The sequence below is a fragment of the Pseudophryne corroboree genome, chromosome 5, assembly GCF_028390025.1.
Source record: "Pseudophryne corroboree isolate aPseCor3 chromosome 5, aPseCor3.hap2, whole genome shotgun sequence".
In the NCBI taxonomy this organism is placed as follows: Eukaryota; Metazoa; Chordata; class Amphibia; order Anura; family Myobatrachidae; genus Pseudophryne; species Pseudophryne corroboree.
In genome coordinates, this window is record NC_086448.1 from 649,928,147 (window position 1) to 649,955,703 (window position 27,557).

Genomic DNA, 27,557 nt, shown 5'->3' on the forward strand with positions numbered 1-27,557 from the left:
GTGCAGCACCCAGCACCAATCTGACCAGTAATCACTACACAGAGAAGTACAAATCAAGAGGGCTTTTCAGAGCTGATCACAGTTTCTGCTAAATCAGCAAAAACTGCAATCGTGCTACTCAAATGCTGGGCGCCGCATGGCTGCGTATGCAGGCGGTCCGGCGCCATGTTTCCTATCGCAGGAAATGCAGGCGACGTCATCAGGCCGCCCTGAAAACGGCCATGACACGCCTGCGTTTCTTGCTCTCCTCCCCCCAACGCAGCGTCGCTGGCCCTGGACGCCTGTCGGCTAGCAATCATGACACGATTGCATCCTTCTGGGCTGCAATTGCATCATGCTAGCCAACGCACTGCTGCCTGGGCACATACGCAGACGCCAAAAACTCGGCCTTCAGAGTGATCACAGCCATAGCAATCAGCTCTGAATAAGGCTCCAAGCCCTCTATTTATGTATTGTCGAAGTCAGAAAAATGTCTCAATGCACGTTGCCATATTTGCACCGCACACTGGTCCGTGCTGCGCATGCGTACGCTCTCCCGTGGAAGCGCATACCCGCAATCGCGTGCACTCGCACGCGCAGTATGCGCATTTACGGTAGAGTTTATGTGATCGTAGCGTGCGACTCATTAGTTACAAATGTTCACAATTAATGTAGTTTATAGATCATGATCCCTTTGATAGTTTCTGTAAGTTTGGTTAAAGTACAATGTCCCAGAGCTGAGGAATCCCTCTTTGCATCGTACGAAGGGTCTAACAGGAATCATACTGCAGTGTTTGGTACCCATCGGAAGAGTATTTAATTAGCAATATTCCGGTGTTGGTTTGGAGCGTATTAATCGCTCGTGCGAATAGTTATGGACATAAGAAGTTTATGTCCATTTCTATGATTTACACATACTCAGGTATGCGGCGGGAAACCCAGTTTCCCACCCACCTGAGCTGTTGGAAATCGTCACAGCCCACCTGTATGAATCACCCTATGACCTTTTGTTATGATGCAGGGCCGAATTCCTTCGGCCAATGGACAATGGGATTGTAGGGACTAGGAGATTGCATTGTGTGTGGGGCATAAATAGGCAGGCCGACCATATCCAAACTCACTCTCTCATCAACGGTTATCTGCTGATAATCGGGAGCTGGATATCGAGGCGCTGGCGATCATACCCTTTGTGCGTAAGTTCTCTCCATAATCATTGTCTTTCTGCGAGCCAATCTCTCTCTCTCTCTCTCTCTATCTCTCTCTCTCTCCTCTTTTCTCTTAAATACCTTATAGTATTATAGTATTGTATTGTATTTCATTTAGGTCAGCGTAGCATTGTCTTATTGTATTTATTGTTTAGTTCTGTGGTTAGGAGGTCTCTGTTATATTGTAGTGTATCATATGTACTGTTATCCCCTTTTACAAGTATATTAGACATAATACAGTTAATAGGCTTTGGAAACCTAAACCAGTATAAGTGTATTTACTATAGTGTTAAGTGTTCACTTGAGCGTCGGTGACGCTCAATCAGCTTTGTAGTTAGTCAGGTTACACAAGGTTGCACTTACACCCTGTACTCACATTAAGGTATTCAGTGTATTTCATTGGTATAAGGTTTAACATAAAGGTATAGTGTTGTGAGCGTCTGCATCGCTGGTGACCTCCTCGTGGTCTCTAGCGTACGCTACGTTACAGCGAATCTTTCCCCTAGACATAACCAATAACGTGTCCTGTGATCCCTGGGCCGTGAGCGAACGTGACGCCTGAGCGTCTCGCCTACGGCTGAGCGATCGTTACGCAACTAGCGTACCATTACGGTACTTCTTAAGTAAACAGCGTACAGTGTTCTTAGCTTCATAAAGGGTTGTTTATACGACAAAGGAATTTAGCATTGTCAATTGCGGGCTCGTCCGGTCCTTTTCACATCTGCACTAGGTAGATCAGCAGACATTATCCCTCCAGCAAAGGGTGGGAGGTTGTCTCACAGTGCTGACGGGATAAGCGTCTGCTTCGCTTAGATAAAGAGTGCTGAAGGAACCCGGTAACCGGAAGTAAGAACAAAACGCTTGTGTCTTTTTTAAAACTGTTTATTTTTCTTTTGTCTTGCGTACGCATACATACCTGCATTTCTTTTCACTTGTGTATTTCATTTTTTCGTATATCACTATTCCTGTTTGCCAAATTTTATAGTTGATAGAAAGTGCTAAAAAGAGATTTGCTGTTATTTAATAGTAGAGGTGATAGTTAAAGTATAGAACAAACACACGGTTTGTCTGAGATACAAGGCAGTCAGTGTGGATTGCGGTAGATGATCAGGGATCACCTACATTGATAAATAAATATATTGTGTTACGGTGGATCCTTTGCATTGCGTACACGTGTCGCTAACAAAGACTAGCGTACGCAATCCAAAGGCAGACGCACGCAGCGTTCATTACGCAACGTAGCGTCCGGTTACGCTCACGTAGCTCAAGTCACGAAAAAGTTGAATTAGCGCAAAGCGATAATTAGCGCAAGGCGATAATTAACGCGAAGCGGAAAATAACGCAAATCTGTTTTTAGAAAATCTGAAATTTAGTTTAACAGATCCTGCTCCTAGTTGGTAACACTCTTGGCCTGAAGACAATTTCTGCGCAGAAATAGATATAGAAACAAAGTGTACATGTGTTGAGTGAGTGTGTTTTGTATACAAAAGTTTATATAACTTTAAGGTGGAACCAAAAGGAAAGCCGGGTACTCGTCAAGGGACATACGTGTAAGTGACATATACGGTGGCCAGGGAGGCATCCCTGGTTAAATAATATTTGAGCATTAGAGTATAGCGGACCATAAGGTAACAAGACCAGGAGGTCATAAGGTAACAAGACCAGGAGGTCGTAAGGTAAAAGGTCCGCTATAAAAGTCCAGTGGCACAACGCCTGGGGTGTTGGTGCAGAACCCATATAGGCCATAAGCTCTTGCTGAAGGAATCGCGGCCGGAAACATCGATTCCATTGGTCTTTCAGTACATGACAAGTAGTGCTCGTGTACTGAACGATTGGACCGCACGTAATTGTGTGCAGTAGTTAGTGATCTGACCTAATACCATTAGAGTAAAGTGGTCACAAACGCTATTTGTACATTCTGACGTGATTTGTGTAATTTTTTATTTTTTCGGGAAGAGAAGTTCGCTGGTCACTCAGGAACTATCTAACAACCCCACCTTTACTGGAAAGAGTAAGTGTCCTGCGGGTAACCCTCATATGTTCCAGTAAACTGAAGGTTCCATAGGGGCCCTGTATCGAGTACGCCAGCACCACGTCGGTGTGATCAGGTCGTATTGGTCGAGGTGGGCGAGTGAGTGGGGTACTCGGTAAACCGCCACCGCCGGCCTACTGTGGAGTAATTTGGTTGTCTGAAAAGGCTTGCTGAAAACCTTGATACAGAGATCCAAGGAGGACTAAGCAACACCTGCAGACTATGGGGGCCAGTTGCTCAGGTAGGGGGCGATCAACCCTGGTTCAGGTTGATTCTGTGAACCGACCAGTTGGGTCGGCACGATATGTAATGTGTGAAAAATATGGAATTCACACCGAATCTTTATGTGATGAATGGGAGAGAATGACTGTACAAGACAGGGACAAATTCCCAAGAATAGGTAGCTTCAGTCCAGAAGTGTTACAAAATTTAAGGAGGAGGATATGTCTCGTAAAATCAGCAAAGAGACGAATTCAGCATCATGATTATTTACAGTTATGGCACCAGGAAGGTGAGATACAGAGAGGTTTGGCTCTGGCGGCAGGATCTGGGGCAGTCAGGAAGTTGATTGCCACAGCTCCTCCCCCACCATACATTGCAGGAGAAAAGTTGATTGCGGAGAGAAACGCACTGGGTTGTAAAACACAAACTCTTAGTAACACTGTAAATGTTAATGATGTTAACCAAATAACTCATGCAAGTATTAACCCGTGCAAGATGTACCCTGTTTTGAACCTTCCTCAGGAGTGTGATCAAGAAGACGATTCAGCAACAATTTCAGCTCTCTCTCTTGCAGCCACCATAGCAGAGACCACAGTAGGCACAGCGACACCCACGAGATTAGTGAAAGCCCCTAGCGGAGGGATAGGTGAGGTCGTGTCAACGGGTAAGTACGGCACCATGCACTACACTGAAACAATTGTACCACAACAAGCTGTAGAATCTACACAGGAAGAGGCTGTTAGAATTGCTCCTGTAAGGGTAATAGCAGTCCCCAATGGAAAAACAGATGTCTCTGGAGCCACTCCCATAAGGAACATTGCCATGTACACTCCATTTTCCAGAATGGAATTAAGAACAATAGTGTCCGAATTTCCTGACCCCAGGAAGGATTTAGTTGCTAGCCAAAAATACATCAGGGATCTAGGTAACACTGTAGAACCCAACAACAAGGATTGGCAGATACTGCTAAGAGCTTGTTTACCTTCCAATGTTGATGCAACTCAATTTTTAGCTGACTGTGCATTGGATAAAGATGTACCGCTTACAGACGTGTACAACAAGGATAATGTAAAAAGGATAAATTTACAGCTAAAGGAGTATTTCCCAGCCGTTGTTAAATGGAATAAAATATTTTCCATTAAGCAAAAGGAGTCCGAAACGGCAACAGAATATTTTCACCGGGCACTATTAGAAATGGCAAAGTACACTGGTATAGAAGACATTAAGACCAACCCAAACCATCGAGAAGTAGCAGTATCTGTACTGATGGATGGTTTAAAGGAAACATTAAAGACTAGGGTTCAGACCACGCAACCATGCTGGCGAGGTCTGTCAGTGTCCGGCTTGAGAGAGGCTGCTATTGATCACGACAGAAACATCACTAGGCACAGGGAATCGCAAAGTGATAAGTTGATGTCCGTAAGTATACAGGCGCTGACCACAAGGCAGCCTGCGTATGTACCACCGAATCCTGTGGGTAAGGCAAGTGTAATAACATGTTTTTCTTGTAACAGACCGGGACACTTTGCACGAGAATGTAGAACAAAGAATGTACAAAGGTCTTTTCAACCCCCTAGACAACAACACAACACACGACATTGGGAGCAGGGTCCACAGAGGCGGAGTTTTGAGCCACATACAGGGGAAACAAAAAGATATCCCCCAAACAGAGACTGGCATGCCTCTGGTAGTTCCCAGCTAACTCCTTCACAAGTAGTTGCTGCCAGCGGGATTCAGGGAGGTCAGCATACCCAATAGGGGTGTGGCCATACCTGTAATCTGCAGCCAGTTAAGTTGATTGCTAGTCTTGGAAACGAACCAGAAATTGCAATCAATGTAGCTGGTAAAACTTTAAACTTTCTTGTAGACACAGGGGCGGCCAAGTCAGTGATAAATTCGACAGTGGGCATGAGAACCACTGGTAGGACAATTCCAGCCATGGGAGTAACAGGAGTAGTCCAGCACTACCCTGTTAGCAAACCAGCCGAGATTACAATAGGGCCTTTGCATACCAAGCATTCCTTTTTGCTGGCTGCATCTGCACCAACTAATCTCCTGGGAAGAGACTTACTATGTAAAATGGGTTGCGTCATTTATTGTACTCCTGAAGGTGTATTCTTGGACATCCCTGAGAATCACGCTCAGGAAGTACGAGACATGTTAGACTCCCCATCAAAATTAATGTCACACACCATGATGACAAATAGGAACCCATCCCAGGTAGAAGAGATGACATCTCAGATACCAGAGTCACTTTGGACAAAAGATGGACAGGACACTGGATTAATGGCAAACGTAGCTCCAGTAATAGTACAAGTAAAAGATGGTAGGATAGCTCCAAAAATCCCACAGTATCCTCTGAAGCCAGAGGTGGAGTTAGGAGTTTTTCCCGTAATAGAGCGCTTGCTACAACAGGGCATTCTAGTAAGAACGTCCAGCACCGCAAATAGTCCCATCTTCCCTGTTAAAAAGAGTGGGGGGAGGGGTTACAGGCTAGTGCAGGATCTAAGGGGGATTAACAAAATAGTTGAGAGTCAGTTCCCCGTAGTGCCTAATCCAGCTGTCATCCTAATGCAAATTCCTCCCACTGCCAAATTTTTCACTGTTATTGACCTCTGCTCCGCTTTCTTTTCGGTACCTCTGCACCCTGACAGCCAATATTTGTTTGCATTCACATACAGAGGAGTCCAATACACGTGGACTCGGTTACCCCAAGGTTTCATAGATAGTCCAAGTATATTTTCTCAGGCTTTGCATGATTGTTTACAGTCTTTCCAACCAGACAGTGGATCAGTATTGATACAGTATGTGGACGATTTATTACTGTGTTCAGATTCACTGGAAGCATCTCTGAAGGATACGAAACAGCTCCTGTTTCATCTTTCAGACACAGGTCACAAGGTTTCCAAAGACAAGTTGCAATTATGCCAAGCTAAGGTAAAATATTTGGGACACTGTCTAACACAAGGACTGAGACACCTGACCGCTGATAGAATCCAAGCCATTAGAGACATGACACTGCCACAAACCCAGCAACAGATCAGGACGTTTTTAGGAATGTGTGGGTATTGCCGTAATTGGATCCCAGGGTTTTCCATATTGGCGCTACCTTTGCAGGAAATGGTCTCTTCAAACAAACCTGATCGGATTTCGCATACAGACGAATCTGAAACAGCATTTGAGAGACTCAAACAGTGTCTAACGCAGGCACCTGCACTAGGTATGCCAGACTATGGGAAACCCTTTGAACTATACGGAACAGAAAGTGCTGGGTGCGCAGCAGGTGTACTAACACAAAAACACGGTGATGCCAGCAGGCCAGTTGCATACTACAGCGCTCAGCTAGATACGGTAGCGCGGTCCCTCCCCACATGCTTGCGTAGCGTTGCAGCGATAGCATTGCTAGTGACAAAAAGCGAAGATGTCGTGCTAGGCCACAACCTCACAATCCATACACCGCATGCGGTATCTGCCTTATTGAATTCTGCCCAAACCAGACACGTCTCATCAGCAAGGTTTACAAGATGGGAATTGGCATTAATGGCCCCCGTAAACATCACCATAAGGAGATGCAGTGCATTAAACCCTGCAACATTTCTCCCAGGTGTGCCTGGTCAGACACAAAGGGTGGGAGGTGAGAGTGATGGGGAAGGAGGATTTAATGCAAAGGAAGATACACATGATTGTATGGAATATTTGACCCAAAATTTTACCGCAAGGCCTGACATCAGTGACAATCCACTAGAAGATGCAGAACTCACGTTCTACACGGACGGTAGTTGTCACAGACAGTCAGACTCGGGAGACTTGTGTACTGGATACGCAGTCGTAGATGACCAAGACACCATAGAAGCGGAACCGCTAGGCCCACCTCACTCAGCCCAGGTTGCTGAACTGGTCGCCCTAACCAGAGCATGTGAATTGGCTAAGGGTAAGTCAGCCAATATCTACACCGATTCCAGATACGCGTTCGGGGTAGTCCATGATTTCGGAGCCCTATGGCGGCTCAGAAATTTCATGACGGCAGCTGGTACACCGATAGCGCATGCAGCTCACATAAAAAGGCTTCTAACAGCGATACAGGAACCCGACAGAGTGGCTGTTATCAAATGTAAAGCACATACATATAGCCAAGACCCAGTATCCCTTGGTAACAGCCGAGCAGACGAAGCCGCAAAGCTTGCAGCTGCTACCCCCACACGGACAGACACCACACAGTTGATGGTATTTAATACCATCAACACACAGAAGTTGTGTGAGATGCAGAATCTGTGTTCCACACAGGAAAGAGCAGTCTGGAGGGCAAAGGGATATGGCCAGGAGTCCTCAGGGCTCTGGACGGATGGACATGGTAAACCAGTGGCCCCCAGGGCATACCTTCCGTGTCTGGCTGAAGCAGCTCACGGGCTGACTCATCTAGGCAAGGAGGGGATGTGCAAATTGGTAAGAGCATACTGGTGCGCCCCAGGATTCTCCTCTCATGCTAGTAAAAGAGCAATGTCATGCCTTACCTGTCTGAGAAAGAATATTGGAAAGGCAATACCTACAGAACCATCCCATATCCCACCTGCCGGCGGCCCTTTCCAAGTAATACAAATTGACTTCATTCAATTGCCCCCATGTAGAAATTTAAAGTATGTACTTGTCTGTATAGATGTTTTCTCAAATTGGGTCGAAGCTTTTCCAGCAGCTACAAATACCGCTATGTTTACAGCTAAGAAAATTGTGCAGGAATTTGTATGTAGATATGGTATCCCTAGAATCATTGAAAGCGATAGGGGTACCCATTTTACAGGTGATGTCTTCCAAGGAATGTGTAAGTTGATGGGAATTGATAGCAAGCTGCACACTCCGTACCGTCCACAGGCGAGTGCGAAGGTCGAAAGAGTGAACAGCACTATTAAAAATAAATTGAGTAAAGTAATGGCAGAGACAGGATTGACGTGGCCAGAAGCTTTACCCATTGTTTTGTATAGCATCAGAACCACTCCCAGGTCCCCTCTTAATCTGTCCCCTTTTTAAATCTTGTTTGGTCGACAACCGCATGTCATGATTAACCCTCAGGATGATTTGAAATGTAACAATGAAGTAACTGTAAAATACTTAATTAACATGAGTAAACAGTTGAGGAATCAAAATGATAATCTGAAGTTGGTGATTCCTGATTTACCAGATAGTAATTGTCATGACATTGAACCTGGGGATTATGTAATGATACGAAATTTTCTACGCTCAGGTTGTCTTATTGATAGATGGGAAGGACCATACCAGGTCTTATTGACTAGCACCACAGCATTGAAGGTTGCTGAGAGAGAGACTTGGGTCCATTCATCCCACTGCAAAAAGGTTGCGGATCCAGAGAAGTCCCGCGATAAGGAACAGACGGTAGAGATGGACTTGCCCCAAGAGACTGTGATCCGGATTTTGATGTTGACCATGATGTTGACCAGAGCAGTCTATTCCGGCGAGAGTACCATAGAGGTCGAGAGAGGTTCTGGAATGGGTTCCGATTATGATGATGGAGGCGTAGTTTTCCAAGATCAACCAATCCAACAAGCAAAGGCGAGTATCAGAAAACGATCCGATAGAAGAAATTGTGATGGATTGTTAGCTGAGGAAAATTGTATCTGTAGGCTCTGTGATAATCTGGTTGAAGATGGATGCATAAAGAAATGCCAATCTAGTTTTAATATCCATATAGACCGGCATCCATTGAGTGACTATCACTCTCTAGTGGGTAACGTATTAAACCAAACAGATTGTTGGGTATGCTCTCAAGTACCCCAGGGTCACAGTAAATCAGGGCTAGTACCATTTCCTTTAACGTTAGGGGAGGTACTTGAGCTAAGTGGTGGGAGACCGGTGGACCGGAGGTTTAACATCTCCAGCCCTCCTAGTTTGAAGCTCCACCAATACCATGTGGATAGGTCCCTCATATGTTTTAACATCTCCAATCCCAGAAAACCGGGAAATTGGGAAGTGTCATGGAGCAACCTTACCATGACCTTTTCACACAGAGCAGATAGAATGCCTACAGATACAGAGCTCGTACGCCACATAGCCAGTAGAGGAAAATCTTTCCGGTATCGATATACCTTAGGAAATAGGATTACTAGAGTTGGAGAGGTATCACCAGGATACTGTGCACATATCGTACAAACCGATACGTGCATTAGGCAGATGGAAGAATTAGGGTCAGGAGATTTCACCTGGAAGGTTTGTAACATGGTCATGTCCTTCTCCGTCCCATATGTTCTCCCCGATGATGCATATTTCATATGCGGGAGAAAGGCGTACAAGTGGCTTGCCCCAAACTCTGAAGGATTGTGTTATATTGGAAAAGTATTGCCTGAAGTGATGACTGTAACACATGACAAAATGAAGGACATACACCGTGGTGCCCAAGCTCCTTATACTCACACTCATTACGAACACCGAGTTAAAAGACAACTGTCAGAAAGGTTAGAGCATCCGGCCTCTGATCTTATCCATGAATCCACCGGGATTCAGGTTCTGGTAGCGTTAGATTTCACTCGTACCGCTCGAGGAGTGATGAATTATAGATACATTTCCGCACTCGCCAATTTGTTAGATAATATCACTGAAATGTATGATGACACGTTTAGATACACTGGAAGAGAACTTCAAGCTTACAAAACAGAACTAGTTCAGCATAGGATGGTTCTTAATTATCTTACAGCAGTAACAGGCGGATATTGTGTTACATTGGCAACACAGTACGGCATAAAGTGTTGCACGTATATCACCAATAGCACCGAGGATCCGGTAGAGGTCATAGACCAAAAGATGGATGATATTCTGCAATTAAAGTGGGAATTTCGTCGAAAACACAATCTCACCCTTGCTGCTGTAGGTAATGAGCTGACTGGTTGGGTGTCATGGTTGAACCCGCGAAATTGGTTCTCCGGTTTGGGAGAGTGGGCTCAAGGAGTCATAATGGATGTTGGAAAGTTTCTACTGTGTATTTTGGGTGTCGTTATATCGTTTGGATTGATATTTAGATGCGGGCAGGCTTTGATGAGGTGTAAACAAAGTACGAAAGTGATGAGCTTGAAGAGTGAGGAAACTGTAATTAACCTGGATTTGATTTATGACCCAATGCTAGAAACCATGACGTAATGATGTAATGAGTATACGGTCCGTCTTTCACCCATTTCTATGTTTTCCTCCGAGGTACAAAGACCCACGTAGACGAAGGATTTGATGAGCCAAGGGGCCGACAACGGAAAGATGGAAAGAAGAAGAGCAGACGACCTGATATACAAGATTTTGATGGACAATGCCATGGGTACCCCAGTTTCCCTAGGAACTTTAAAATCACGCTAGCCCAACATTTTTTGTAAATCCATGGACGTTGTTTGCTTTACTCACGATTTATGAGCAAAAGCACAAAGAAGAAGACTCCAATCAACCGACACCAATCAAGACCTCAATCGACGAATGTACATTTCCCTGACATAGAATACCATTGCATTTTCCATAAGTGTTCTCTATCTTCATCTCTACAACCCTCAGGTAATGACACACATAGACGATAGGGAATTCAGGCACAGATATCAGCAACCACATACCTCCCCCATTCATGTATCATCAACTAAAATGTGCATCCCCATTTTGTTACAACTACAGCCGAAATGAGCTCGGTAAAGTTTGACAGCCCATCCACAGACCTGTACCACAGGATAAGAAGGAATTCAAATGTATACTTCGCAATACCTCGAAGCTTGATTTACCACACGTACGGCACGATGATACATGACCCTCCAAACATGGACTCATACACACATGCTTCTGCTTTCTCACTAGGTCATACCCTCTTCACACCTTCTCCTCTCTCCTCCCCTACCCAACCATGGAAATCAATTAACCCCTGACTTACATTTTTCTCCTTAAATGTTTTGTGGCAGTTATTATTGACTGCCAAAGGGTGGACTGTCGAAGTCAGAAAAATGTCTCAATGCACGTTGCCATATTTGCACCGCACACTGGTCCGTGCTGCGCATGCGTACGCTCTCCCGTGGAAGCGCATACCCGCAATCGCGTGCACTCGCACGCGCAGTATGCGCATTTACGGTAGAGTTTATGTGATCGTAGCGTGCGACTCATTAGTTACAAATGTTCACAATTAATGTAGTTTATAGATCATGATCCCTTTGATAGTTTCTGTAAGTTTGGTTAAAGTACAATGTCCCAGAGCTGAGGAATCCCTCTTTGCATCGTACGAAGGGTCTAACAGGAATCATACTGCAGTGTTTGGTACCCATCGGAAGAGTATTTAATTAGCAATATTCCGGTGTTGGTTTGGAGCGTATTAATCGCTCGTGCGAATAGTTATGGACATAAGAAGTTTATGTCCATTTCTATGATTTACACATACTCAGGTATGCGGCGGGAAACCCAGTTTCCCACCCACCTGAGCTGTTGGAAATCGTCACAGCCCACCTGTATGAATCACCCTATGACCTTTTGTTATGATGCAGGGCCGAATTCCTTCGGCCAATGGACAATGGGATTGTAGGGACTAGGAGATTGCATTGTGTGTGGGGCATAAATAGGCAGGCCGACCATATCCAAACTCACTCTCTCATCAACGGTTATCTGCTGATAATCGGGAGCTGGATATCGAGGCGCTGGCGATCATACCCTTTGTGCGTAAATTCTCTCCATAATCATTGTCTTTCTGCGAGCCAATCTCTCTCTCTCTCTCTCTCTATCTCTCTCTCTCTCCTCTTTTCTCTTAAATACCTTATAGTATTATAGTATTGTATTGTATTTCATTTAGGTCAGCGTAGCATTGTCTTATTGTATTTATTGTTTAGTTCTGTGGTTAGGAGGTCTCTGTTATATTGTAGTGTATCATATGTACTGTTATCCCCTTTTACAAGTATATTAGACATAATACAGTTAATAGGCTTTGGAAACCTAAACCAGTATAAGTGTATTTACTATAGTGTTAAGTGTTCACTTGAGCGTCGGTGACGCTCAATCAGCTTTGTAGTTAGTCAGGTTACACAAGGTTGCACTTACACCCTGTACTCACATTAAGGTATTCAGTGTATTTCATTGGTATAAGGTTTAACATAAAGGTATAGTGTTGTGAGCGTCTGCATCGCTGGTGACCTCCTCGTGGTCTCTAGCGTACGCTACGTTACAGCGAATCTTTCCCCTAGACATAACCAATAACGTGTCCTGTGATCCCTGGGCCGTGAGCGAACGTGACGCCTGAGCGTCTCGCCTACGGCTGAGCGATCGTTACGCAACTAGCGTACCATTACGGTACTTCTTAAGTAAACAGCGTACAGTGTTCTTAGCTTCATAAAGGGTTGTTTATACGACAAAGGAATTTAGCATTGTCAGTATCTATGTCCTTGCTGCCAACTGAGCAAAAGTGATGCGCTCCCCAAAAGCATGATAACACTAAATGAAATGAGCTCAGATGCATTTTGTACACCTGCCGTTCTTATGATGCAAATTCAGCATCTGTCTTACTTGTGCAACACAGTGCCATTGTTTCCTGCAATGCTGGAGATTGCTTCATAAGAATTGTGACAGTACCACAGTCTGCAGCAATCAAAGCCAGGAGTACTATGCCTGAAGCAGCTATTCTAGCATAATATGCCTGAAGCAGCTATTCTAGCATTATATGCCTTAAGCAGCTATTCTAGCATTATATGCCTGAAGCAGCTATTCTAGCATTATATGCCTTAAGCAGCTATTCTAGCATTATATGCCTGAAGCAGCTATTCTAGCATTATATGCCTGAAACAGCTATTCTAGCATTATATGCCTTAAGCAGCTATTCTAGCATTATATGCCTGAAGCAACTATTCTAGCATTATATGCCTGAAACAGCTATTCTAGCATTATATGCCTGAAACAGCTATTCTAGCATTATATGCCTTAAGCAGCTATTCTAGCATTATATGCCTGAAGCAACTATTCTAGCATTATATGCCTGAAACAGCTATTCTAGCATTATATGCCTGAAACAGCTATTCTAGCATTATATGCCTGAAGCAGCTATTCTAGCATTATATGCCTGAAGCAGCTATTCTAGCATTATATGCCTGAAGCAGCTATTCTAGCATTATATGCCTGAAGCAGCTATTCTAGCATTATATGCCTGAAACAGCTATTCTAGCATTATATGCCTGAAGCAGCTATTCTAGCATTATATGCCTGAAGCAGCTATTTAGCATTATATGCCTGAAGCAGCTATTCTAGCATTATATGCCTGAAACAGCTATTCTAGCATTATATGCCTGAAGCAGCTATTCTAGCATTATATGCCTGAAGCAGCTATTCTAGCATTATATGCCTGAAACAGCTATTCTAGCTTATATGCCTGAAACAGCTATTCTGGCATTATATGCCTGAAGCAGCTATTCTAGCATTATATGCCTGAAGCAGCTATTCTAGCATTATATGCCTGAAGCAGCTATTCTAGCATTATATGCCTGAAACAGCTATTCAAGTTTATATGCCTGAAACAGCTATTCTAGCATTATATGCCTGAAGCAGCTATTCTAGCATTATATGCCTGAAGCAGCTATTCTAGCATTATATGCCTGAATCAGCTATTCTAGCATTATATGCCTGAAGCAGCTATTCTAGCATTATATGCCTGAAACAGCTATTCTAGCTTATATGCCTGAAACAGCTATTCTAGCTTATATGCCTGAAACAGCTATTCTAGCATTATATGCCTTAAGCAGCTATTCTAGCATTATATGCCTGAAGCAACTATTCTAGCATTATATGCCTGAAGCAGCTATTCTAGCATTATATGCCTGAAACAGCTATTCTAGCATTATATGCCTGAAGCAGCTATTCTAGCATTATATGCCTGAAGCAGCTATTCTAGCATTATATGCCTGAAGCAGCTATTCTAGCATTATATGCCTGAAGCAGCTATTCTAGCATTATATGCCTGAAACAGCTATTCTAGCATTATATGCCTGAAGCAGCTATTCTAGCATTATATGCCTGAAGCAGCTATTCTAGCATTATATGCCTGAAGCAGCTATTCTAGCATTATATGCCTGAAACAGCTATTCTAGCATTATATGCCTGAAGCAGCTATTCTAGCATTATATGCCTGAAGCAGCTATTCTAGCATTATATGCCTGAAACAGCTATTCTAGCTTATATGCCTGAAACAGCTATTCTGGCATTATATGCCTGAAGCAGCTATTCTAGCATTATATGCCTGAAGCAGCTATTCTAGCATTATATGCCTGAAGCAGCTATTCTAGCATTATATGCCTGAAACAGCTATTCTAGTTTATATGCCTGAAACAGCTATTCTAGCATTATATGCCTGAAGCAGCTATTCTAGCATTATATGCCTGAAGCAGCTATTCTAGCATTATATGCCTGAATCAGCTATTCTAGCATTATATGCCTGAAGCAGCTATTCTAGCATTATATGCCTGAAACAGCTATTCTAGCTTATATGCCTGAAACAGCTATTCTAGCTTATATGCCTGAAACAGCTATTCTAGCATTATATGCCTGAAGCAGCTATTCTAGCATTATATGCCTGAAGCAGCTATTCTAGCATTATATGCCTGAAACAGCTATTCTAGCTTATATGCCTGAAACAGCTATTCTAGCATTATATGCCTGAAGCAGCTATTCTAGCATTATATGCCTGAAGCAGCTATTCTAGCATTATATGCCTGAAGCAGCTATTCTAGCATGATATTATGAACAGCTAGATGAGTCTGCTAGCGGGAATAAAATCTTACCAGATCTGAAGTTTTAATTCTGCATCGTCAATGTTGATAGTTTTTGTTTTAAAATCAATGCCTGAAAAAAACAAAACAAAAAACATTTTTTGTAAAATTAATATGGATTTATGAACGGTGCATAGACATATATACTGTGTGGGCCACATTTACAGAATACTGGCCTCCTCTCCCTTAAAGAACATTTCCATAGAACGTCATTATTTTGTACCAAGTGTTAACGCTCATGGACAATGCTGGCAACACTGAAATTGACTGAAAGCATAATGTAATGAACACTTGTCGAAAAGTGCAAGTCTATTCCACTTTTTCATGCTCATTGCATAGTACACCATATAGGACAGAAATCAACAAATCATTTTCAAAAAGAGTTTTTAAAAGAGAAAACAAAACACATAAAGGCAGAGTATTTATAATGTGAGAATACACCCGTACGTAATCTGAGATCAGTATATGTTACTATAGCTATACTTTTGGCAAGTGGCATGCGACATATAGGCCCTCATTCCGAGTTGTTTGCTCGGTAATTTTCTTCGCATCGCAGCGATTTTCCGCTAATTGCGCATGCGCAATGTTCGCACTGCGACTGCGCCAAGTAAATTTGCTATGAAGTTTGGTATTTTACTCACGGCATTGCAAGGTTTTTTCTTCGTTCTGGAGATCGAAGTGTGATTGACAGGAAGTGGGTGTTTCTGGGCGGAAACTGGCCGTTTTATGGGAGTGTGTGAAAAAACGCTGCCGTTTCTGGGAAAAACGCGGGAGTGGCTGGAGAAACGGGGGAGTGCCTGGGCGAACACTGGGTGTGTTTGTGACGTCAAACCAGGAACGAAACTGACTGAACTGATCGCAGTGGCAGAGTAAGTGTCGAGCTACTCAGAAACTGCTTAGAAATTTCTAATCGCAATTTTGAGAATCTTTCGTTCGCAATTTTGCTAAGCTAAGATTCACTCCCAGTAGGCGGCGGCTTAGCGTGTGCAATGCTGCTAAAAGCAGCTTGCGAGCGAACAACTCGGAATGAGGGCCATAGATATATATCAATAACTGAAAAAAGTGTTTTCAAGTGAAAGATGATTTTTGGCCAAAATCCCGGGATCCTGCCGATCCCGATATTGGCCACCATAAATAGCAGGTACCATTTAAGGATGTATTATTTTTCTTAACCGTCTTTCTGCAAAGCATTATCTCTTTTTCAAAACCTGTCTGGAGGGGAGAACAGTATGGCTCCCAGCTATACAGCTATCATCATGTCGTACCATAGCAAATGGGGGAGAAGGTAGGGTAGGATTTTACAGTGCACAGTGCAGTCAGAGCTCAGAGGATTACTTTAAAGCCTCTCGGCTCACAACATCATGTACCATGTGACTGTGGTTGCAATGGTAGTCACATGACTTTTTGGAATAGCAAGGAAGTGTTAATTACAAGGTTTTTTCTCATAGTCTGTCACATATATATATATATATATATAGATAGATAGATAGATAGATAGATAGATAGATAGATATAGATATATATATAAAACACTGTTTTCTATGGGATTGCTGCTCCAAATGAGGAACAATAGGCAAACAGAAAGAGTTACAGTATTTAGAAAAATAAAAAAGACCCTTGGGAATTATGCCAAATTAGCAGCTTTCTAGCCATTGTTAAAAGGTCGACATGGCAATGATTGACAAAGCAAAATGTCGACATGAGTTTTTTACAATTTTATTAGAATATTCCCTTTTTCATACTTTACCATACACGTGGACTATGAATGGGAATAGTACCAGCAGTATGGCGAGTGAGTCAAGCAAAGTAAGGGGACGCGGTGCACTATTTGAGGTTCCTTGTCCTGTTATGGAGACACCAAAAACATAACAAAACTCATGTCGACCTTTTCACTATGTCAAAGATGTATATATACACCAGTGACGTGCGGTGGGGTGAGGCAGGTGAGGCAGAGCCTTTCCTGTCATACTTACGTTTGTACCAGAATTTTGATTGTATAAAGTATATGAAAAATACAAAGAATATGTTTGAAATATCTTCTTTGCATTATTCTAATAATTTTTATAGCCAAAACTCTGGAGTAAAAAGTCTATGGCAGGTGAGGCAGTGCCTCACCTGTGTATCTTTTCCGCACATCTCTGATCAAAACTCACCAAATTTCCAGGAGTTTATACCTCTGCACCTGTGTATAATGCCCAGATGTACCCTTTGGCTCATATTTTGTGTGTAAATCTGGCTCTGGTGCTAGCTAGTGCCTCCTTAGCCTTTTAGCTCACCGCACGTCCCTGATATACACCTGGCGCCGTCACTAGTCAAAGTTGAAGCAGCTAATCTCTGGGAATTAATCCCAATATCCCCAAAATAGAAAACAAGTAAAGCAAAAAATGAGACTGCGCTTCTACCTTTGAAAAAAAGTTTTTTATATATAATATCACCAATTATAAACAATACAATACACAGATACCAGCCAGTATCATAACATTTACATACAGTACATAAAAATATATATAACTAATTAAATATATTATCTACCTAGGCTTCAGCAGCATAATACTCATAAATCTAAATGTTGATAATCAACACTGCAAAGATGCTGCTACTTTAGAATGGTTGGTTCCAATTTTTCATTATGTTGACCTTGTCCATGTCGACCTTGATAGACCCATTGATCCATTTTTTTAGTTTTTCAGGTCGTTAAGTAAAAATAATTGTACATAAACCTATACACAGAGCCGGCGCTAGCCGCTCAGCAACTGGATGCAGTGCAAGGAGGCGCCAAGCTGAAGATGCGCTCCCCCTGCTCTGCATCCCTGCTGCCACTGTGCCTGTCAACTTGGATGTAGGATAGCGGCGCTGGCAGCTTGCAACGCGGCTCCCTTCCCATCCTCCTCCCTAGAGAGAGTGCACGCAGTGTGCGGCCTCAGCCCACACACATCGCCGCTGCCGCCGACATCCCGTGCTACCTATAGGTTTGGGGTAGTGGCCTAATCGTGGGAGCCGTGGCCACGCCCCTTTATGGAAATGTCATTCAAAAAAAATCTTTACAGTGTCGAGCAGGGTGGGTGCAGTGCCCGATTCCTGAGCCCCCAGCCCTCAGCCAGGGTCAATTCGAGGGGGAAAGTGTGATCAGTGTGAATACTCCCCCACCCTACCCATACAGGAACAGACAGAGGCTCAGCAGTAGCAGCAGCCTCTCTGCCCCACTGCAGCACAGCACACTGCAACCTGTGCTGTGCTGCCAAGATGAGAGCTGATGCTGCTGTCCAGTAAGGTGGGAGGTGGGTGGGAGTGCAGTGGACCAGGGCCCCCGCTGAGCCCCTCCATCAGTCCCACGCCCGGGTAATTAGTACCCGCTCCCTCCCCCCCTCTCAGGGTCACTGACAACATCCTGCAGAGCCAATGGAGTAACGGAGTCTGCAAGAAACCAGAGGAGAAGGGATAGGAGGAGCAGCGCCTGAGTCGGGACCTCCTGCAGGTACCAGGGCCGCACTGTGGAGGGAATGAAGGCTGTACCTGGCATAGGGGGTCATTCAGAGATGAACGCAGATGGCTGCATACGCAGCAAGATCTGTGTTCATCTCTGCACATGCTGAGGGCCGCCCAGCACAAAGCAAGGCTGCCCTCCCGATGCAGCCGGAATTACATTGCAGACGCAACTGATCTAAGGTTGACCCTTGGCAGTGTAGCCTGGCTGCACTGTCAGCAGCCATTTTTGTTTTTTTCAGAGCAGCTGTTTGTGATATCATGTAGCCTCCCCGAAAAAAGGTCCCGACCAGCCCTGTTTTTCCGGCGCCACCACCGCAACGCCTTAACCCCGCTGCACTGTCGCCTGTCAATCACATTGGATGCTACCGCAATTTGTATGCCCACACGTCCACTGCGCATGCACAGTTTGCTGCCACTGGCAAACTGCATTGCAGGCTGCTATTGTGACGGGGTCTGAATGACCCCCATAATGTGTATAATGGGCTGTACATGGTATAATGGGCTCTACCTGACATAATCTGTATAATGGGCTCTACCTGACATAATCTGTATAATGGGCTCTACCTGGCAAATGTGTATAAGCTGCTCTACCTGGCTAACATGTATAAGGGGCTCTAACTGGCATAATGTGTATAAGCAGCTCTACCTGGCATATCATGTACAGTATAAGATGCTCTACTGTGGCGCAACGTGTATTACAGGCTTTTACTCTGGCATAACATGTATAAGCGGTTCTCCTGTCTGGTGTAACGTGTATAAAGGGATTACTGTGCAGTGTAATGTGATTAACGGACACTACTGTCCTATTAAATGTGACTAACGGACACTACTGTGCTATTTAATGTGACTAACGGACACTGCGATGCGGTGTAATGTGACTAACGAACACTTCTGTGCGGGGTAATCTGAATAGGTAATTGGGGGTCATATTAATATGTATTGGGGAAGGGGGGCTCATAGTAATGTGTGCTGGGGAAGTGGCATGTATAAAAGTGTGCTCTACCTGGCGCAAAGTGTAAAAGGGAGCTCTACCTTGCTCAGTGTGTAAAAGAGGACTCTACTTGGTGCAGTGTGTAAAAGGGTGCTCTATCTGGAATAATGTGTGACTGGCTCTACCTGGCGTTGTAAAAGGGGCTCTTCCCGAAACAGTGTGTAAAAGTGGGCTCTACCTGGCACAATATGTAAAAGGGACTCTACCTGGCATTGTAAAAGGAGACTATACCTTGCGCAATGTGTAAAAGGGTGCTCTACCTGGAATAATGTGTGACTGGCTCTACCTGGTGCAATATGTAAAAGGGGGCTCTATCTGGCGTAAGGTATATAAGGGGCTCTACCTGGTCTAATGGAGACTACTCGGCGTCATAATTATTTCAGGCCCCTATATTTTACGTTTTTTTTCCTTGTCCCTAAAGTTTTGCGGCGTGCCTTTGGCATGCACTGTCCATGTTGTGGATCTTGGGAGAGGGGGGGGGGGGGAGGGTTGGGTGGCACCACAATGTCTAGTTACAGCTCTGATGATGAGATCGGTCACATTTGTATTTGTAGAAAGGCACAAAATTGATAGTTTGCAGGAGGGCGCCGAACACCCTAGTACCGGCCCTGCCTATACAGTACCTTTAAAGTTAAATATAAGAATTAAAATAATGTATTGATGGAAAAAATGATCCCTGTTTAAAGTCAGGCAGGTCAAACTGTGAAGAAGAGGAAACATACCACTATTTCCATGCAGGCTAATTAGTTTTTGTGGAAATGCTGTGTCTTCAGCGCAATATACAATCTAACAGAGTAGCAGCGTGGAGTTTACTCCTCTACAATAACTTTGGTGAGAAGTTTGCAATTCCAGTTACCACTTCAGGCAATAGAAGTATTAGGCACATTGGCCCTCATTCCGAGTTGTTCGCTCGTTATTTTTCATCGCATCGCAGCGATTTTCCGCAAACTGCGCATGCGCAATGTTCGCACTGCGGCTGCGCCAAGTAAATTTGCTAAGAAGTTTGGTATTTTACTCACTGCATTACGAGGTTTTTTCTTCGTTCTGGTGATCGTAGTGTGATTGACAGGAAGTGGGTGTTTCTGGGCGGAAACTGGCCGTTTTATGGGAGTGTGTGAAAAAACGCTGCCGTTCCTGGGAAATACGCGGGAGTGGCTGGAGAAACGGGGGAGTGTCTGGGCGAACGCTGGGTGTGTTTGTGACGTCAAACCAGGAACGAAACTGACTGAACTGATCGCAGTGGCAGAGTAAGTGTCGAGCTGCTCAGAAACTGCTTAGAAATTTCTATTCGCAATTTTGAGAATCTTTCGTTCGCAATTCTGCTAAGCTAAGATTCACTCCCAGTAGGCGGCGGCTTAGCGTGTGCAATGCTGCTAAAAGCAGCTTGCGAGCGAACAACTCGGAATGAGGGCCATAAATTGAGTTAATGCATAGGTTCTAAAATATATTTCTTCAGCATGCCCTATGAACAACTCGGACTGAGTTGTAATAAAATACTACACGGAAATAATGGCAATTACATGTAAAACATCTAAAAAGGAGCTGGAAGGCCAGCCTGAACATAAACATGTGCACTCACCATTCTAATCCATTTGGCCAAGGTCTGCTTATTAGCAGGCCAGCCACATTTGTGAAAACCAAAAAGGACAAAGAGAGAATCAGATCGCCTAGGGGAAGCAGTTCTCTTCATATAAATAGGTAGAGCCTGTACCACATCCAAAGACCGCTCTTAGGGAGGACAAACCAGGAGAGATAAAGGCCGGTACCACATTCTCTTTGTTAAGGTGGAAAGATGACACCACCTAGTCAGATAACCAGGGAGAGTTCTAAGAACCGCCCGGTCACAGTGAAAAATCAGAAAGGGTGACCGACAGGACAAGGCACCCAAGTCTGAAACCCGTCTAGCAGAGGCAATAGCCAGCAAGAACAAGACCTTAATGAAAAGCCACTTAAGGTCCATAGACTCAAGAGGTTCAAACGGTGACTATTGTAAGGCATCCAGAACAACCGACAAATCCCAAGGAGCCACAGGAGGGACATAGGGAGGTTGAATCCGTAAAACACCCTGAGTGAATGTATGAACATCAGGCAGAGTCACAATTTTTCTTTGAAACCATACCGGCAAGGCAGAAATATGCACTTTGAGGGAGGCCAGACAAAGGCCTAAGTCTTGGCCCTGTTGCAGGAACGCCAAAAGTTCGGCCATACTGAACTTGTATGCATCATAATTCTTAGCGCACACCAGGTGAAGTAAGAATTCCAGACCCTATGATAAATCCAAGCAGAAGCTAATTTACGGGCCTTCAACATAGTTTGAATGACAGCCTCAGAAAAACCTTTGGTACTTGCATCGCCGAGTGTATCGACACACATGGGCTAGATAGGAAGCATCTTATCTTGTCCTGAAGTTTCAGGACAATCTCCGGATACAAAAACAACTGCTGGTTGTGGGTATCCAATAGCGCTCCCAGGTGCACCATGCTCTGAGCAGGGACCAGGGAAGAATTCATCCAGATGAAGAGCCACCCATGGGCTTGCAGGATTTGGACCATCAGTTCCAGATGACGGAGGAGAACCTCTGAAGAGTTCGGCAGGATCAACAAGTCATCCAAATACGGCAGGATACTGATACCCTGACTGCGGAGTAGAGCCGTCATGACCGCCATGACCTTGGTGAAAATACTTGGGAGCCGTGTCAGACCGAAAGGTAAGGCCTGGAAATGAAAATGTAGGTTGCCAATAGCAAACCGCAGGTATTGCTGATTACACTGCAATAGGTATATGCAGGTAAGCATCCTGTATGTCCAGGGATACCATATAGTCTTTGGGCTCCAAGCCCAGAACAATAGAGCAAAGCGTTTCCATACGGAATTTGGAAACTTTCACAAACTTGTTCAAAGACTTGAGGTTCAGAATGGGCCGCGAGGACCCATTCGGCTTCGGTAATAGGAACAGCGCAGAATAGTACCTCCTGCCTCTCTGAGCCAGCGGCACCGGCACTATCACTCCCGTATCCAGGAGAGATTGCACCACAAAGTGAAGAGTTTTGCTTTTACCTGATCCGAAGGGATGTTTGTCGAGCAATACTGGCGAGGGGGACATTTCTTGAAAGAGATGGCGTATCCGCTAGTGACGACTTCCCTTACCCAGGCATCCGAAGAGGTCTGTAACCATGCCTGAGCAAACCGTAGAAGTCGGCCTCCCACCCTGGGATCCCCCAGAGGGAGGCCCGCCCCGTCATGCAGCAGGCTTGTCTGTTTTGGAAGCAGGATGACAGGCAGCCCAGTCACGTCTAGGTTTTGGCTTACCAGATTTGGAAGTGCGAGCCTGTTTTGGGTACGCCTGACGCTTTGCTTTACCTGGAGGTCGAAAGGAACGAAAGGAAGTACTCTTAGCCTTCGGAACCAAAGAAGAAGTACTAGGCAGGCATGCCGTCTTAGCTGATGCCAAGTCAGCCACAATCTTGTTGAGATCTTCCCCAAAAAGAATGTTTCCCTTGAAACAGATTACCTTCAAGGTCTTTTTAGAGTCCAGATCTACTGACCAGGATCGCAACCAGAGAATGCAGCGAGCCAGAATGGACGTAGTAGATGCCTTGGCCGCCAGGACACCTGCATCAAATGCCGCCTCCTGAATATAATGAGAGGCTGTAACAATATACGAAAGACACTGTCTAGCATTATTAGGAAAATTAGACGGTAGTTGCGCTTCAATTTCCTGAACCCAGGCCTCTATAGCTTTAGCAGCCCAAGAGGCCGCAATAGTAGGCCTATGCACAGCTCCATCAAGAGTGTAAATAGTCTTCAAGCAACTCTCCACGCGCATATCCGTCGGTTCCTTCAGGGAGGTGACAGTAGTGACAGGTAGAGCAGAGTAGGCCCCCAAACGCGCAACTTGTGAGTCCACCGGCGGCGGGGTTTCCCAATTTTTACTTAACTCTGCAGCGAGGGGATAACGAGCTAGCATTTTCTTAGACAGGGAAAACTTCTTTCCCGGATTTTCACAGGATTCCTGACAAATATCAACCAAGTGGTCAGAATGAGGTAAAACTAATTTAGTAACCTTCTGAAGTTTAAACTTATTTGGTTTGTTAGAGGTAGTTGGAGGCTCTTCATCATCATCAATTTGAAGTACCAGCCTGATAGCCCCCAAGAGGTCAGGAACATCCGCCTGTGTCAGAAATTCCCCATCAGAAGCATCTGCATCAGTGTCTGAAGGGTCAGTGTAAGCGCCATCTTCATCAGATGAGATATCCGAAACATGTGTGGATTGTGAGGCAGTAATGGCCCGTTTAGATGACCCCTTGGTCTTAGACGGGCGAGAGTCATGATTTTGTTGAGCTAGTGACTGATTCAATTGCTGTAACTAAGAGGACAGAGTATCTGCCCATGGCGGATTAACTGCAGGGACAATATTTGGCTGTAATTGCACAGGAGGTCCCACAGAGGGCGCAAGTCTAGTTACTAGCGTAGAAAGTAAATTAGAGAAAACAGCCCAAGGTGGGTCTTGATTTACCCCGTTGCTGCAGACTAACGATGGGGTATAGAACCCCCAGTACCTGAACACTCAGCTGCCACGTTTTCCTCCGAGTAATCCGTGGCATCAGTACTGCATGGTGCAGGATCAGCTATGGATTTATCACCCTGTTTAGCAGACATTATAAGTAAGCGTAATCTTATGGTGCAATAGTACAATATAAGCAGACAAACAGAATATAGGGATAGCAATATGTGTGAGATACACAAAATAGAGACCACACAGCAGCTATTGGCACACACTCAGTCACATGCAGAAATTATTACAAACAATAAAACTGCACTGGACTAGCAGTACTAAGTACAAACTGTACCACTAAGTAAAGCTATATAGGTAAACAGATATAACAATGCACAGTAAAGACTGGATGTATATCACAGGGTACTTGTACTAAATATCCCTGTAGTGATGCACTCTTTCTTAACTAACACTGTCTAAAGACATGTAGAATACTTAAGTGTCCTGTAAATGCACAGCACTAATGATGCAGGCGGCTTTTCAGTGGAGACTTTGCCCACCAGTCCCAGATCAGCGCAGCTGTGTGTGTAATGGTGCCCAAACGCTGATAGGGAGTGAGGGAGACAGAGAGATGCAGCTCCAGGGTGGGAACATTAGCAATAAATGGCACCCTGGGGCTGGGGGAGGGGCTACAGGTCAGGGGCTACAGGTCAGAGCCTTATCCCCTTGCTGGACTTCACCACCGGGTACTGCAGGCCTTATAAAATTGGATTATATGCTGAATCCGACTTGTGCCCATGCCCTGGTGATCTAGTGGGGTCCCTGCACGGCCACAATGTCCACGCCAGCGCGCGTGGTCCGTCTCCTAGAGACCGCGCAGGATCGAGATTTGCAGCGGGTCCCGCCTGGGGGACCCTCTTACCTCCTCCTGAATGCGGCCACGCGATCCCAGAGAGCAGCGGCAGTGTGTGTGTCCTAACTGAAGAACCGGAGCCCTCCACTGTAGTTACCGAGCAACCAGGGCGCGGGAGTCTACAGCGCCACTGGGAGGTGAGGGATGATATGTCAGAAATGACATATAGCACTCTCAAGTGCCTATGCTGCGGCCCTTGAAGTCTTCTTTCTTCATAAAAAGCTCTTTTTAGGGATGCTCAGCGCAGCCCTCCCTGTTGTCAGCCTGCACTGCAGGCACTAACTTTCAAACTGAGCTCCAGTGCACGGAGACAGGGTTATAGAGGAGGCGGCGCTGTGCATCTTTCTTTACAGCAACTTTGTCAGAAAGATGGTGCCAAAACAGGAGACAGCAAAGACTCTGGTATAGTGCCACCGTCTTTGCTATTTTCTGCCCATGTGCCATATTTTGGAAGAAATGACTGGAAAGATGGTGCACCAGCAACAAGTATGAATGGGCACACAGCACAACGGTGGTAGCAGTCCACTGCACACAAGCCTCCATCTTTTAAAAAGGGATTGAATATGCCGGAGAAGGAGGCCAAAACTGAGAGGATCTTCGAGAAGTGGGAAAGCTTCATAGCAACCCTGTCACCAGCCATACAAACCCAGATTAATAATGCTCTGTGCAATACCTCCTGGTATCGTTTGCGTATGGCAGAGGGTGATCCTCATATTACTGTGCTATCCTAGGGGGCGAGGGGCAAGCATGTTTATAATCACTTATTGTTTATTCACTTTGGGGTAAATTTACTAAGATGGGAGTTCTATTCAAGATGGGATGTTGCCCATAGCAACCAATCAGATTCCAGGTATTATCTTCTAGAAGGTGCTAGATAAATGAGAAGTAAAATCTGATTGGTTGCTATGGGCAACATCCCATCTTAAATAGAACTCCCATCTTAGTAAATTTACCCCTTTGTGTGTACGGGCCTGAAATTGTCAATTTCCTGAAACACTGTTTTATGCATAGGAACATTATATTTTTCTTTTTGCTCCCCATGGTTTTTGGAAGCCATTGCGTTGTTCAATTTTATAAGTGTCTCATCTGCCTACTGGAATGTTTTATAATTTTCTCACACTTTCTGGTCTATTCATGTAGCAGTAAAACGAGTGGAGAAAAGCACCAGTGGAGAAATTGCCCATGGCAACCAATCAGCTTTGAAGGAAGCCATTATCAAGTATATTTTCTACAATGTAAGGGAGATGCTGATTGGTTGCCATGGGCAACTTCTCCACTGGCCTGTTTCTCCACTGTTTTGCCTGCTTCATGAATAGAGCCCTTATTCCTAGATAACTTTATATATTTTAACTGCATGTGCGACTTGAACATATTGGGCCCTAATGAAAATATCTATTTCTATGTATGATACCTTAAAGCATTTCTACCATTGTAATGTATCACTCATTGCGTCAATAAAAATATTTTAAAAAAAGGAGTATGAAATCCGGATGGTGAACATCCCAACAGTCACCAAACTGGCAGCAGAATCCCAACGGTCAAAATCCTGACATGTTTTCGGAAGAATTCTATCCCTAACCCACCCCTCCTGCAGCCTAACCCTAACCATCACCCTCCTACAGCCCAGCCCTCCTGCAGCCTAACCCTACTTGGGAAAATAATGAAGGGAGGAGGTTGTCACAACTGAGGGTTTAGGCTGACGGGAGGAAGCCTCAGTTGTAGGGGCTGAGATGAAGTTAAACCTGGGAGGTTTAATCAGACCCCTGGACATGTAAGTGCTGTCACAACTGAGGGCCTGAGCTGACGGGAGGCAGCCTCAGTTGTAGGGGCTGAGATGTACCGGAACCTGGGAGGTTGTATCAGACCCCTGGACATGTAAGTAACATGAATAATAACTGCCCGAAGGCGTGACCACGACAACTTGGATAAAAGTCAATGATGTTTATTATGACAACTCCGCAACACAGCAGCAGTAAAAGAAAACATAAAAGTCAGCAAAGAATAAATACAGTTCCTGGGTACTACAGGATGGCAGAAGCCACAGGGCACTGGTAGTGTGAGATAGTTCTTATAATCTTCTAGATGGAAAGTCCTTACCAGGCCCGACTGTAGCAATGGAGATAACCCAGGATTGTACCAGCTGGTGTTCCAGGAAAAGCTGGGTTGCTGAAGATAAAACGGCTGCTGTGGATACTGGCTGGAACCAGACTGTTGTTAGCACGGAGTGGATACTGGCTGGAACCAGTTAAATAATAAATGAACTTGGGAGCGATGAAATATGAACTGAAATGTAGAACTTGAGAGCGGAGAAATAATAATACCGGTGGAGAGTGGTAAAGTGTAGAAAGGACACCGGCCCTTTAAGAGAAGCTGTACTCTGCTGGAAGCTGAGCTGGAAGCAGGTAATGTTGTAGCTGGAAACAGATGAATCCACAATAGATTGGAGAGTCAGGCTACACCGCAGGTGGAATGGTGG

At 44.7% G+C, this 27,557-nt stretch overlaps 1 protein-coding gene across 1 annotated transcript in view; it reads right to left on the reverse strand.

The window, feature by feature from the left end:
• LOC134929290 (ras-related protein Rab-10-like) overlaps positions 1-27,557 on the reverse strand; it is a 171,017-nt gene that overhangs the window by 111,378 nt on the left and 32,082 nt on the right. The window contains exon 2 of the mRNA XM_063924988.1: positions 15,210-15,270. Within this exon, the coding sequence (XP_063781058.1) occupies positions 15,210-15,270 (61 nt within the window). The remainder of the gene's footprint in view (positions 1-15,209; positions 15,271-27,557) is intronic.